The sequence below is a fragment of the Anarhichas minor genome, unplaced genomic scaffold, assembly GCF_050575085.1.
Source record: "Anarhichas minor isolate MPS153535 unplaced genomic scaffold, ASM5057508v1 ptg000024l, whole genome shotgun sequence".
NCBI lineage: Eukaryota > Metazoa > Chordata > Actinopteri > Perciformes > Anarhichadidae > Anarhichas > Anarhichas minor.
In genome coordinates this window covers 5,581,579-5,595,693 of record NW_027466470.1, presented here as the reverse complement: position 1 = coordinate 5,595,693, position 14,115 = coordinate 5,581,579, and the positions used below count along the sequence as shown (strand labels likewise).

The 14,115-nt window shown below is 42.5% G+C and overlaps 1 protein-coding gene across 1 annotated transcript in view; it reads right to left on the bottom strand.

The window, feature by feature from the left end:
- Positions 1-14,115, bottom strand: part of obscnb (obscurin, cytoskeletal calmodulin and titin-interacting RhoGEF b) — a 54,964-nt gene that overhangs the window by 19,507 nt on the left and 21,342 nt on the right. Inside the window, exons 34-50 of the mRNA XM_076098604.1 lie at positions 13,824-14,093; positions 13,462-13,731; positions 12,954-13,220; positions 11,882-12,148; positions 11,385-11,651; positions 10,885-11,151; positions 10,390-10,656; positions 9,895-10,161; positions 9,401-9,667; positions 8,901-9,167; positions 8,406-8,672; positions 7,905-8,171; positions 3,820-4,086; positions 3,213-3,479; positions 2,516-2,785; positions 1,221-1,487; positions 463-741 (exon numbers count right to left, since the gene is read on the bottom strand). Of these exons, the coding sequence (XP_075954719.1) occupies positions 463-741; positions 1,221-1,487; positions 2,516-2,785; positions 3,213-3,479; positions 3,820-4,086; positions 7,905-8,171; positions 8,406-8,672; positions 8,901-9,167; positions 9,401-9,667; positions 9,895-10,161; positions 10,390-10,656; positions 10,885-11,151; positions 11,385-11,651; positions 11,882-12,148; positions 12,954-13,220; positions 13,462-13,731; positions 13,824-14,093 (4,560 nt within the window). The remainder of the gene's footprint in view (positions 1-462; positions 742-1,220; positions 1,488-2,515; positions 2,786-3,212; positions 3,480-3,819; positions 4,087-7,904; positions 8,172-8,405; positions 8,673-8,900; positions 9,168-9,400; positions 9,668-9,894; positions 10,162-10,389; positions 10,657-10,884; positions 11,152-11,384; positions 11,652-11,881; positions 12,149-12,953; positions 13,221-13,461; positions 13,732-13,823; positions 14,094-14,115) is intronic.

Below are 14,115 nucleotides of genomic sequence, written 5' to 3'. Positions count from 1 at the left end.
ACATTTAATAATGGTAGCATTTACATGCAGTTTTTCCTTTTCACTTCCTTTACAGCCCTGGCATTAAATGATTTCAAAGCTGTAATGTAATCATAAATACATGGATGCATGGAGTGACGATTAAATGATGTCACACGTTTTACAGCATAGTGAATACACAACTGAAAGTTTCATCAGAAATATTTAAAAAAACAGAAAACTAAGCATTAAACTAACATTTGATAAATGACGTATTGAAAACAATGCGTATTCAAGAAAAAACGTACATTTTCAATGTTAAGTAGTTTATCTTAGTTAAATATTTCATGGCAAAAACTAAAGCCAAAGAATGGAAAACCAGTCTAGAGGGCGAGGATGTGATGGTGCAAGCATATTTCCATTTGCCAAGACAAAGCGGTTTGGTGGTTGATGGAGATGGATGTGAGGAGTAAAAATCTCTAGAGACCATGTCATCTCCTTTACCTTTGGGTGTCTCCTCCACCAGAAGACAGGCCACACTCTTCTCTTCTCCCACCACGAAGGCCACATCCCCCGATTCATCTGTGGTCACCATCTTCAGGACCAAACGGTGCACTTTGCCCTGGCTGCTCATTTGATTCAGGTCATTATTTTGGAGGAGGTTGTCTGCGAGCCACCATTCCCCGTTTGTCACATCGGAGTGTGACAACTCCACCTCAAAGACAGCATCCTGCCCAGTGGCCACAGTGATATCGTAGAGTTCTCGGATGAGGCGCACATGCTCTGGGGGTGAATGGGATGATGGGAGGTCAGTGATCAGATCTCTCGACGTCTCAGAAGGCCTCAGTCACATTTTGTATCCATAACCAATAATCTCATTTTGATACGGACTAACTACCTCATGCCACATGTTTGATCTCAGAAACATGGATGTAGTACTCTGACATAAACCATTATAATAACATCTAATAATCAAACAAACCTTCACTTAAATCCATTAATTATAACTTTACTCTGATGACTCACAAATAGTAATAAGAAATGAATAAGAAAAATAGAATTAAAAAAAAGTGTAGCCAACATAGTATAATTAAGTAAAACTCAATTAAGAAATCACACTTCAAAATCAATGAGAAATAGACGCTAAGTACAAGATCTGTTTCCCTTGTTAATTGGGATGGATGGATGTAAAATGAACAGCAGGGAGGATGAAGACAAAAGGAGACAAGAAACATAGATGAGAAGAAGCTGTGCTCTGTTACCTTTCACTGTCAGGGTAGCTGTACTTTTCCTTTCCCCTGTATCACAGGTATATTCTCCACTATCCTTCACGTTCAGCTTGTGTACGACCAGGATGTGAGTGGTAGCTCTCTGCTCCATACTGTACTTCTCTCCATGGCTGATCACAGTGAAGTCCTTCAGCCAGGTCACCTTGCAGTCAGGGCTGGATGTCTCACAGGACAGGGTGGCCTTGTCTCCTTCAGTGGCCTCTTGACTTTCCAGCTCCTTCTTGAATAGTACAGGTGCGGCTGCCAGAAAGACCATTATCAATTAGGACGAGTAATTTAAAATAGTTCCACCGTTCTACCAATTCCATAACCAACAAGAAGCTTAAAACAGAGCATGAAAAGAACGGTGAGGTCACTGGTTTATCTGCATTTTAGTTTGAGGTAAAACACAGATAGACTGAATCAGCAATCACTTCATCAAGTCATATGTTCGCTGACAAATAGTTTGTCTGTTTAAAAACACAATGGAACATGGTGAATGATTAAACGGCCTCACGGTACATAATGTTTAGTGTCTGTGAGCAGCATACCGTACAACAACACAGAGGGAGAGTGCCAATATAAAATACAAGTACACTATTGACAATCTGAACAATAACAATACTTTTGCGAGGTTTTTTTTCTTTATTGTATGGAGGACAATATAGAGGTGAAAGGAGCTGAGGGGACATAGATGGGCGATGTCTTGTATCTCGACGGGACCCCAATATGGAGACAGACTACATCTGTCAGCGTCTTAGACCCCAACGCCACCAGGACACCACAACAACACAGAATTTCAATTATTGAGTTATGTTCCATGGTCAATCATTCAGTGCAATTGTATGTTGCGCGTCAAGTTATTTGAACAAAGTATACGGTTTAAAAAAGTGATGAAAACTTGCTGTGCACAAGGATTACAAGTACACATTTGAATCAACGTGATCCATTATGGAATTTAAATACTACATTGAAAAGTAAATGGGAAATGGTAGTTCAATGGAAAGAGGAGTGAATATGTATATTCTGTAGAAATATGGTGGAATACGCTGTAAAGGGCAAAATTGGGATAGATGAACGGATACCAAGTCAGTAGGAAGTCAGTAGGAAGTTAAAATAAAAAGAGAGCTTAAGGAAATCACAAGTATCCATGTTTGGGCATGCTGTTTGAAAAGACAGAGGGAAGGTGTCCCACAACACAAACGAACAGTGCAAATGTTACTAGAAGAGCAAAAGGGCGAGTATTCATTCTCGTGCAGAGAAATAAAAAAGCATTGTATTTCCCTTACCTCTGACTGTCAGAGAAGCAGTGGAAGTGTGGTTACCCACTGAGAAAGTGACTGTTCCTGAGTCAGCTGTGGTGACCCCTCTGAGCGTGAGGCTGTGTACCGGACCCTCGGACATGATCAGGTTCATTTCATTATTCTGTAGCGGGACATCCTGGAGTGTCCACTGAGCCAGAGGCGCGTCCTCACGAGAAACCCGACATTCAAAGCGAACATCTTCTCCCTCGTATACAACGCAGCTCTCCAAGAATTTCAGTATGTTAACCTCGACCTCTGTTTGACAAATACATTTCAGAAGAACGGTTACATATCTGTTGCGTGAAGTTCTTGACAGAGATATAGTTCAAGTTGAGCAGATCATGATCAAAGTGTGATTAAATATATAAAGATTTCTCCTGAGCTGTTAATGTCAGTAGCAAGTGAAGAAAAACAGTATGGGGTGTGTTAATGTTTGTGAAAGGAGACCACAGACAGACACCAATGATGAGAAGAGAGAAGTGATCCAAGATCAACAGAGACGTTTTGAAAACGGTGAGGGGCAAGAACACACGTGTGATGAGAGATAATAGCAGTCAGGAAGACAGCAAACGGGATCTCAAGAGGAAAGGTTTGATGCACATCATGCTCAAGTGTGGAGTGATGTAGAAAGTGTGGGAAGACGTGACTCCAGAGGAAAGTGAAAAGGACAGACAGCTCCTACCCTGCACAGTGAGGACAGCTGAAGTCCTCTGGTTGCCCGTATCGCAGGAGTATTCTCCCGCGTCAGCTCCCTGCAGTTTATAGATGACAAGCTCGACTATGGTTCCTTCCTGTTTCAGGTGATACTTGCTGCTGGATGCCAGCACCCTGTCACCACACCTCCAGACAACACTGGCTCCCGGCTTCGTGGTCTCACAGCGAAGACTAGCGCTCTGCCCTTCCTGTCTTTCAAGGTTTTGCAGCTGGGTTTTGAAAAGCACAGGCTGGGCTGCAGGGGAGGAGGTGGAGGAAAGATATTTAGGACAAGCGAGAGAAAGCTGGCACAATGCATAGCCCGCCACACACATAAAACTACTCGAACTAAAGCTACTAAAATCAAAATCATCGTAACAGAGGTGGAAGTGAGTCTCACGTCTCTATCCTTAAATCGTGTCAAATCCCAAATTTGTTCAACATTGATCAGTCAATGAAGAATGAACGAAATGCCAGAAAAAAGACACCTTCTCTGTATTTATCTTTTTTAAAAACACGTGTGTGTAATGTTCAATATTTACAGTAGTAAGTCTTTAAGACGAGCAACAACACACAACAATTTTTAGCAAGCATACCCTTCACGTCTAGTTGTGCAGTGCTTTGATGGACACCAGTGTCACATGTGTAACTCCCAGCATCCTCTTGGTCTACATCATGGATTACCAGTGAAGACAGGTGTCCTGTTTGTCTAATTTCATACTTGGCACAAGGACAAAGCCCAAGCTCTCCTTTCCTCCACTCCAAAGGAACACCAGGTTTAGAAAGCTCACAGTGCAGAGTCACACTGTCCCCCTCAGCAGCCATTTGACTTTCAAGCTCTTTTGTGAAAATAACTGGAGCAGCTGATGAATGAAGGAAATAAAAAAGATTTGTATCGACAGTACAAGGTCAAGAATGAGAAGAATGGATTGAAAAAGTAAATGAAAGACTCTTTAAAGAGACTTTAAAGAAGAAGCATGAGACAATGACATGGTCTCCATCCTACCATTTACTACAAGAGAGGCTGAGCATGCTGTGTCCTCTGAACAGCATGTGTAGCTTCCCGTGTCTCCAGGACTCAAATCGAAGATCTGTAGCTCATAACTGAATCCTATTTGTTTCATTTGGTACTTTTCTCCACAACTCAGTACTTGAGTTCCCCTCTTCCACTCGACGGGGAGTCCAGGTTTAGAAAGCTCACAGTGCAGAGTGACAATATGTCCTTCCTCGGCCTCTTGGCTCTCCAGGTCTCGAATGACTACGACTGGAAGAACTGCGGATTGAATCGATCAGATAAGACGTTGATGTGTGTTGTTGTAACTCAGGCTTGCGGATTCCCAGAGGAAGATTACAGAATGCTGTATTAACAAAATGTTAATTTTCAATTTACCTGACTGAGGTTAGATTTTTTTGCAAAAGTAAAAACAAAAAACATAAACAAAACAAGCACAATGAACACATATGGCTGCTACAAAACTGGTGCACAGCCAATGATACCTTCTCCCATTCAAAACAGAAGGCCACCTCAGCATTTATGAAGTCCATCAATCGCAGGTCTTAATTATTCTGGAGACCACAACAATCAAGAAGACCCCAAATCTGGCATTCACAAGTGACAACGAAGTGAGCGACAACAAACAAGACTGATCCCACGGCATAAAAAATTTTACATAGAAAACCGAGCAAAACTGAGGGGAAGAAACAGTGTGCGGGTGCTACATAAATTCTACCTTGTCTTTTCACTTCGGTACCCAGCTTTGTAGGTTCTGGCTTTGGGATGACTTCAGAAACAGCAGGCTTTGTAATCTCTGCAGGTGTAATTAATCAAATTAGACTAAAACATATCCACTGACGAAAACATATCCACTGACGAAAACACAGAGCACAGAGCATTAAAAACGACCACTAGACCCTCCATATTTCCCAGTTTTTCTTTCTTTAAGTGTTTTTTTTTTCTACAAGCCTGAAATTACATCTGGAACAAAACAAATGACGACCATGCTTACAGTACTGACAGAAGCCGTACTGACAGAAGCCATACAACTATGAGTCTCATTACCTTCACCTCCCACTTTGAGCTCTCGTGAATCTCTCTGGACCTCCTGTTTGAGGAGCTGCTCTTTAGGAGTCTGTCCAGTAGTTGGCAGTGTAACAGCTATGAAATCAAACACAACATTGGACCCAGTTTGAAAATCCTCCATGCAACAAAGTATCCCAAAGACCACAGAAATCCACAGACGTTGAGATTGAAAGCATCTATTTGTTTCCCCACTAATAGTAACACAAGTCCCAAAAATGACGCAGCTCATGTCATTTAAAAGGTGAATAAAAAAGGGACATTTACCAGCAGGCAGATGAAATAGTAGAGGCTAGCCTTAAAGCAATTCCTTGAAGCAACAAGACACAATGTAAGCCAATTCATGACGTCATGATGTCCGTACGGTAGGCGTCAAAATGAGGCAATATGTGTGAGAGCAGAAAGCAATCACTATCAATGAAGGTATAAGCAAAAACAAAGCCTGTCTCACCTCTCACAGACCATTATCAATAATCCATCACACAGCATCAATCCAAACAGTACTGCCAACATGCCATAAACATACAGCATGAAAATGTTCCAACATTCAACGAAGAACACGTGTAAACAATGCTTTAAACAGTATTTGCCATCCAATCCAATCGACGGAACACGCATAGAGACACACGAGGCCTAACAAGAAAACAAAAGCCATCTTCTTTATATATTTTACACATTCATCAGGCAACATAAGCTAATGCACAGATAGCAAATCCAAACTGAGATCCCTCCATATTTTTCAAGCTCTTCTTTCTTAAGTGTTTTTTCTACAAGCCTGAAATTACATCTGAAGCAAAACAATTGACGACCATGCTTACAGTACTGACAGATGTCACAGTATCAGACAAAAGCCACACAAACATGAGTCTCATTACCTTCACCTCCCACTTTCAGCTCTCGTGAATCTCTCTGGACCTCCTGTTTGAGGAGCTGCTCTTTAGGAGTCTGTCCAGTAGTTGGCAGTGTAACAGCTATGATATCGAAGACAACATTGGACCCAGTTTGAAATCGCCTCAGGCTAGCACTTGGTAAAAACAGCGGCAGGAACATGACAAGCATGGCAAATATGTCTCAATACCAACATAATATAAAGCTAAGTGTTGCACACACTGACAATTACAATTGCACATGGGCTAAAAAACCAAGCAGAGCCAAGAATCGTCAGAGAATTACCTTCTACTGTCTCATGTATCTCTTGCCTCTTGTATTTGTCTTTAGCAGCTATGGACAAAGCTTCAGGGCCCTTGGCTGAAATACAAACATTGACATAGAAATGCTGCATAAAGTATGATGGCAGCAACCAGTGGCACTGCCAGGTTTATAGTATTTAATATGAATACCTGAGCCACAAATTCAAAGATCTTCATTCTTCCCAAAGCACACAAATATAATGTCAAAGACAATAAATCATGCCACACACAAGTACACTATGCTCATGTAGACTCCAGCCAACGACAGGTATCGTTCTCCAACCATCAAGGTGCCACCAGCACAACTGACACAAATACAAGGGTTATTACTTCTGCTTTAAATAAGCTGGTTATGCTACATGTACTGCAATACAACACTGAGGAAAAAGACCCACATTCAAATTCCAAAACACGATCCGACTATAGGACAGAAGGAACATTTGACACAGCATGGGCACACACAACTGCAACCTGACAAATCAGGTAAACCAGTGAGAAATAATACACTCATCACAACCTATAAAGGCCAAAAGGTGCAGGACAAATGTAAGGGCAAGCTGCACATGGCAACACAAAGACCATTATCTAGATGGACAGAGCACACAAAACTGAAAGTCAAGCCAGCACATTGCCATCTTCTATCGATACCTTCCGTTGTTTCTTTGGTCTCCTGCCTCTTAGATTCCAGTTTAGCAGATGAAGGAGGAACTGACAGCTTCACAGCTGAGAGGAAACAATTCAGAATGCTGTAACATACTTGATCATCTCCAGTACTTCCTAACAACGTAGGACCAGCACACATACGTTATGATTTGTCAACACTACTTCCAATAGAAACAGACACAAAGCACGCATTAAACAGCAGCAACAACCTCAGACTGCTAAAATGACAAATTGTGTGACGGGGACTCCGCTTTGGTATTGAAGCCCGTTTTGACAGCATCATTCTGTAGTTTGTATTGTAATCGCAAATGCACGGAAAGAAAAAGTGAAAGAAGTGATGAAAAATCTTCTAATAATAGATCACCATTCAAACAAACACACAAAGCGACCCGGGCAAAGACATCCAACCTTTTGATCCACTACGTACAATGTGAAGGAAACATCTGATGAATCTGATATTAGACACCCACAAAAAATGCTGACATTTTGTGAGCTAGCAAACAGAAATAAGACAACAATATAAAAAAGAGAGCGACAGAAATTTCAAAGCAAAAGCAAGTGCTTAAATACAAGTGTTTCAGCAGCCAAGACAAAATCAATGTGTAACACATTGTTTCTCATATTAACATCAATGTTTAAAGTAGTCTATGATTCAATCGGAACAATGCATCTCTTGCAGTGATGCAGATTAAATTCCAAAGACAGATCTTTATTAATATATTGTACAGGTTTAAATCATAAATCCTCCTACCCTTGATCTTGAGGCTGGCTGAGGTCTTCTGGTCTCCACACACACAGCTGTAGTCTCCACTGTCTTCTGGCACCACCTTGTTGATCAGGAGTTCGTTCACAGAGGCCTTCTGCTTCATCTGGTACTTCTCTCCAGACTTCAGGATCTGCCTTCCCTTCTTCCACTCAACAGGTACTCCAGGTTTAGAGAGCTCACAACACAGAGTAACACTTGCTCCCTCCTCAGCCTCCTGGCTCTCCAGCTTCTGTATGTAGGTCACTGGTTGGGCTAAGCATTTATCAGTAGGTTAGGAGTCAGTGGCATGCCATGACATACAATATTAAAAGAAAAACAATAAAACAAATGCTGAACACAAAAAATGTAAACACTGACAAGTTGCAAATTACGACATGCAGACTCAAAACACATACAGTATGTCTAATGATGAACATACAAGAAGTCGTTCGATATAGTTTTTAAAAAACATTCCACTGATTGCATCTTTAGAGATCCTCTTCCTACCCTTGATCTTGAGGCTGGCAGATGTCTTCTGGTCTCCACACACACAGCTGTAGTCTCCGCTGTCTTCTGGCACCAGCTTGTTGATCAGGAGTTCGTTCACAGAGGCCTTCTGCTTCATCTGGTACTTTTCTCCAGACTTCAGGACCTGCGTTCCCTTCTTCCACTCAACAGGTACTCCAGGTTTAGAGAGCTCACAACGCAGAGTAACACTAGCTCCCTCCTCAGCCTCCTGGCTCTCCAGCTTCTGTGTGTAGGTCACTGGTTGGGCTAAGCATTTATCAGTAGGTTAGGAGTCAGGGGCATGCCATGATTTAAAACATAAATATCCAACAATAAAACAAATACTGAACACAAAAAAGGTAAACACTGACAAGTTCCAATTTCTGACATGCAGACTCAAAACACGTGTGTCTAATTGTGTACGTACAACAAGCCATTCTATACGTATTTTAAAACATATTCCACTGATTGAATCTTTAGAGATCCTCCTCCTACCCTTGATCTTGAGGCCGGCAGATGTCTTCTGGTCTCCACATACACAGCTGTAGTCTCCGCTGTCTTCTGGCACCAGCTTGTTGATCAGGAGTTCGTTCACAGAGGCCTTCTGCTTCATCTGGTACTTCTCTCCAGACTTCAGGACCTGCGTTCCCTTCTTCCACTCAACAGGTACTCCAGGTTTAGAGAGCTCACAACGCAGAGTAACACTAGCTCCCTCCTCAGCCTCCTGGCTCTCCAGCTTCTGTGTGTAGGTCACTGGTTGGGCTAAGCATTTATCAGTAGGTTAGGAGTCATGTGGCATGCCATGATTTAAAATATAAATAAACAACAATAAAACAAGTGCAGAATGAAAAAAGAAAAAAAAACATGACATGTTGCACTTTTCTAAGGTGCAGGCTCCAAAGCTAATATGTCTAAATATGTACATACAAGAAGCCATTCGATACAGTTTTTAAAAAACATTCCACTGATTGAATCTTTAGAGATCCTCCTCCTACCCTTGATCATGAGGCTGGCTGAGGTCTTCTGGTCTCCACACACACAGCTGTAGTCTCCACTGTCTTCTGGCACCACCTTGTTGATCAGGAGTTCGTTCACAGAGGCCTTCTGCTTCATCTGGTACTTCTCTCCAGACTTCAGGACCTGCGTTCCCTTCTTCCACTCAACAGGTACTCCAGGTTTAGAGAGCTCACAACACAGAGTAACACTTGCTCCCTCCTCAGCCTCCTGGCTCTCCAGCTTCTGTATGTAGGTCACTGGTTGGGCTAAGCATTTATCAGTAGGTTAGGAGTCAGTGGCATGCCATGACATAAAATATTAAAAGAAAAACAATAAAACAAATACTGAACACAAAAAAGACAAACACTGACAAGTTCCTATTTCTGACATGCAGACTCAAAACACGTGTCTAAATATGTACATACAACAAGCCATTCTATAAGTTTTTTAAAAAACATTCCACTGATTGAATCTTTAGAGATCCTCCTCCTACCCTTGATCTTGAGGCCGGCAGATGTCTTCTGGGCTCCACACACACAGCTGTAGTCTCCACTGTCTTCTGGCACCAGCTTGTTGATCAGGAGTTCGTTCACAGAGGCCTTCTGCTTCATCTGGTACTTCTCTCCAGACTTCAGGACCTGCGTTCCCTTCTTCCACTCAACAGGTACTCCAGGTTTAGAGAGCTCACAACGCAGAGTAACACTAGCTCCCTCCTCAGCCTCCTGGCTCTCCAGCTTCTGTGTGTAGGTCACTGGTTGGGCTAAGCATTTATCAGTAGGTTAGGAGTCAGTGGCATGCCATGATTTAAAACATAAATATCCAACAATAAAACAAATACTGAACACAAAAAAGGTAAACACTGACAAGTTCCAATTTCTGACATGCAGACTCAAAACACGTGTGTCTAATTGTGTACGTACAACAAGCCATTCTATACGTATTTTAAAACATATTCCACTGATTGAATCTTTAGAGATCCTCCTCCTACCCTTGATCTTGAGGCCGGCAGATGTCTTCTGGGCTCCACACACACAGCTGTAGTCTCCACTGTCTTCTGGCACCAGCTTGTTGATCAGGAGTTCGTTCACAGAGGCCTTCTGCTTCATCTGGTACTTCTCTCCAGACTTCAGGACCTGCGTTCCCTTCTTCCACTCAACAGGTACTCCAGGTTTAGAGAGCTCACAACGCAGAGTAACACTAGCTCCCTCCTCAGCCTCCTGGCTCTCCAGCTTCTGTGTGTAGGTCACTGGTTGGGCTAAGCATTTATCAGTAGGTTAGGAGTCAGTGGCATGCCATGATTTAAAACATAAATATCCAACAATAAAACAAATACTGAACACAAAAAAGGTAAACACTGACAAGTTCCAATTTCTGACATGCAGACTCAAAACACGTGTGTCTAATTGTGTACGTACAACAAGCCATTCTATACGTATTTTAAAACATATTCCACTGATTGAATCTTTAGAGATCCTCCTCCTACCCTTGATCTTGAGGCCGGCAGATGTCTTCTGGTCTCCACACACACAGCTGTAGTCTCCGCTGTCTTCTGGCACCACCTTGTTGATCAGGAGTTCGTTCACAGAGGCCTTCTGCTTCATCTGGTACTTCTCTCCAGACTTCAGGACCTGCGTTCCCTTCTTCCACTCAACAGGTACTCCAGGTTTAGAGAGCTCACAACGCAGAGTAACACTAGCTCCCTCCTCAGCCTCCTGGCTCTCCAGCTTCTGTGTGTAGGTCACTGGTTGGGCTAAGCATTTATCAGTAGGTTAGCAGTCATGTGGCATGCCATGATTTAAAATATAAATAAACAACAATAAAACAAGTGCAGAATGAAAAAAGAAAAAAAAACATGACATGTTGCACTTTTCTAAGCTGCAGGCTCCAAAGCTAATATGTCTAAATATGTACATACAAGAAGCCATTCGATACAGTTTTTAAAAAACATTCCACTGATTGAATCTTTAGAGATCCTCCTCCTACCCTTGATCTTGAGGCTGGCTGAGGTCTTCTGGTCTCCACACACACAGCTGTAGTCTCCACTGTCTTCTGGCACCACCTTGTTGATCAGGAGTTCGTTCACAGAGGCCTTCTGCTTCATCTGGTACTTCTCTCCAGACTTCAGGATCTGCCTTCCCTTCTTCCACTCAACAGGTACTCCAGGTTTAGAGAGCTCACAACACAGAGTAACACTTGCTCCCTCCTCAGCCTCCTGGCTCTCCAGCTTCTGTATGTAGGTCACTGGTTGGGCTAAGCATTTATCAGTAGGTTAGGAGTCAGTGGCATGCCATGACATAAAATATTAAAAGAAAAACAATAAAACAAATGCTGAACACAAAAAAGGTAAATGCTGATAAGTTGCAAATTTTGACATGCAGACTCAAAACACGTATGTCTAAATATGAGCATACAAGAAGCCATTCAATACAATTTCAAAAAACATATTCCACTGATTGAATCTTTAGAGATCCTCCTCCTACCCTTGATCTTGAGGCCGGCAGATGTCTTCTGGTCTCCACACACACAGCTGTAGTCTCCACTGTCTTCTGGCACCACCTTGTTGATCAGGAGTTCGTTCACAGAGGCCTTCTGCTTCATCTGGTACTTCTCTCCAGACTTCAGGACCTGCGTTCCCTTCTTCCACTCAACAGGTACTCCAGGTTTAGAGAGCTCACAACACAGAGTAACACTAGCTCCCTCCTCAGCCTCCTGGCTCTCCAGCTTCTTTATGTAGGTTGGCGGCAAAGCTGTACAACCAAGTTTTCATTACATGTCAAAACAGGTAAAATCTAAAAAAAAAGGTTTTTACAAAACATGACCATGGCACATAAATGAAACTCCTTCGGTAAAACATAATAACCTAATGAATCCCTACCATTGACTTTAACAGTTGCAGATGTCTTCTGGTCCCCGCACATGCAAGAATACTTTCCACTATCTTCAACCTCTAAATTCTTAATCTGAAGCTCACAAGAGGTCTCTTCTAGCTTCATCTCATACTTCTTTCCAGCTTTCAGCATTTCAGAGCCTTTTTTCCACTGAACGCCATCAGCAGGTTTTGATAATTTGCAGCGAAGTGTCACAGACAGAATCAGATTTGTTCGTGACTGCACGATATCAGTTACCTTTGACAACAAGGGACGCGTACACATCCTGATCCCCAGTTACCACAGAGATGGTGCCCGAGTCCCTGGGATTCAGCTCTCTTACAGTAAGAGAGTGGAGCCCCCCCCCCCCCCCCCCCCCCCCTCTAGAACGTGAATACTATTGAGGGGGCATGGCTGCAGCGGTGTACGATCTAAGCAACACTGTACATGGTGCAGATCAGTAGGACTGACACGACAGACAAATGTAGCAGATTCCCCTTCGAAACAATTAACATCCTGTGGTTTTTCCACTAGAACCACCAACTGGCCTTTAAAGCAAAACCAAACTATGAGCAAAGTCACCACGGCATTTATCTCAAGGGCCTTGAAAACCTTGCAAAAGGATAGACTAATTCAAGACAAAAACTTACCCCAAACTTGTACACATACACACTCAGGTCCTTACCGTTGACTGTCACCTTTGCCATGCTCTTGGCAGTGCCCACGTCACAGGTGTAGATATCAGTGTCTTTCTCCTCCAGCTGTTTGATGGTGAGGGTTAAGATCCCCTCCTTCTGGGACATCTCATATCGACCCCCAGCCTTGAGCTCCGTGTGTCCTTTAAGCCATATCACAGTGGATGGGGTTTGTGCAGTCTCACATTGCAAGGTCACAGAGCTCCTCTCCTCAGATTGGCTGTCTTTAAGCGCTTTAGAGAATTTATGGATTGGCTCTGGAAAAAAAAGAAAGAAAATAAACTTGTTACAAACAGTATAATATTGTAGGATTAATCTGTGGTTTTAGAAAGATTATCTCAGAAGTTATTCTATATTTATTTAAATATATTGACCAGCTTTTTACCACAATCTCTCAAACAGAGTCGTCATAAGTTAGTTGCTTAAATGGTCTTACGCTATCAAAGAGGAAAAATGCATCAAGATGGAAGTAGGTAAACATGGACTTTTCAGTCTTACCCCTGATTTCCAGCTTGGCTTTAGTGGTTGCACCTCCAACAACTTCACAACTGTACTCTCCAGAGTCTTGAGCAGAGACATTATGGATGGTCAGTTTCATGACCTTATCCTCTTTGCTAATGTCATACTTCTGGCTCTTTTTGATGGCTTTGCTTTCCTTGGCCCACTTTACAGAGGACCTAGACTGTGTTACCTCACAGGTAAATACAGCATCTTCCCCTTGAACAGCACTAACATTCTGTAGTCCTTTAGACACAGACGAAGCTTTGCCTGCAAAAAGGGGATCATGACATGTTTATTTTAATAAAATTAAAAAAATGTAATAATCGACTTTGTTTAGGCCTCTTAAATATTTAGCTTACCTTCAACCGTTAATGTTGTTTTGGAGCTCAGGTCTTTGATGTTGAAGACCACCTCACCAGCATCAGCAGGACTGACATCGTTAACGGTCAGCATGTACTTGCGTCCTTTACTGGTGACTTTGAAGCGGCCTCCATTTGTGACAGTGTGGCCATTTAGAGTCCAGCAACACTCATCCGTGCTCTCACGAGATAAGATGCACTCAAAGCTACATGTCTCTCCCTCATTCACCTCAGCTGACTTCAGCCACTTGGTAATTCCAATGCCGAGCTCTAAATTTGGGACGGAGAGCGC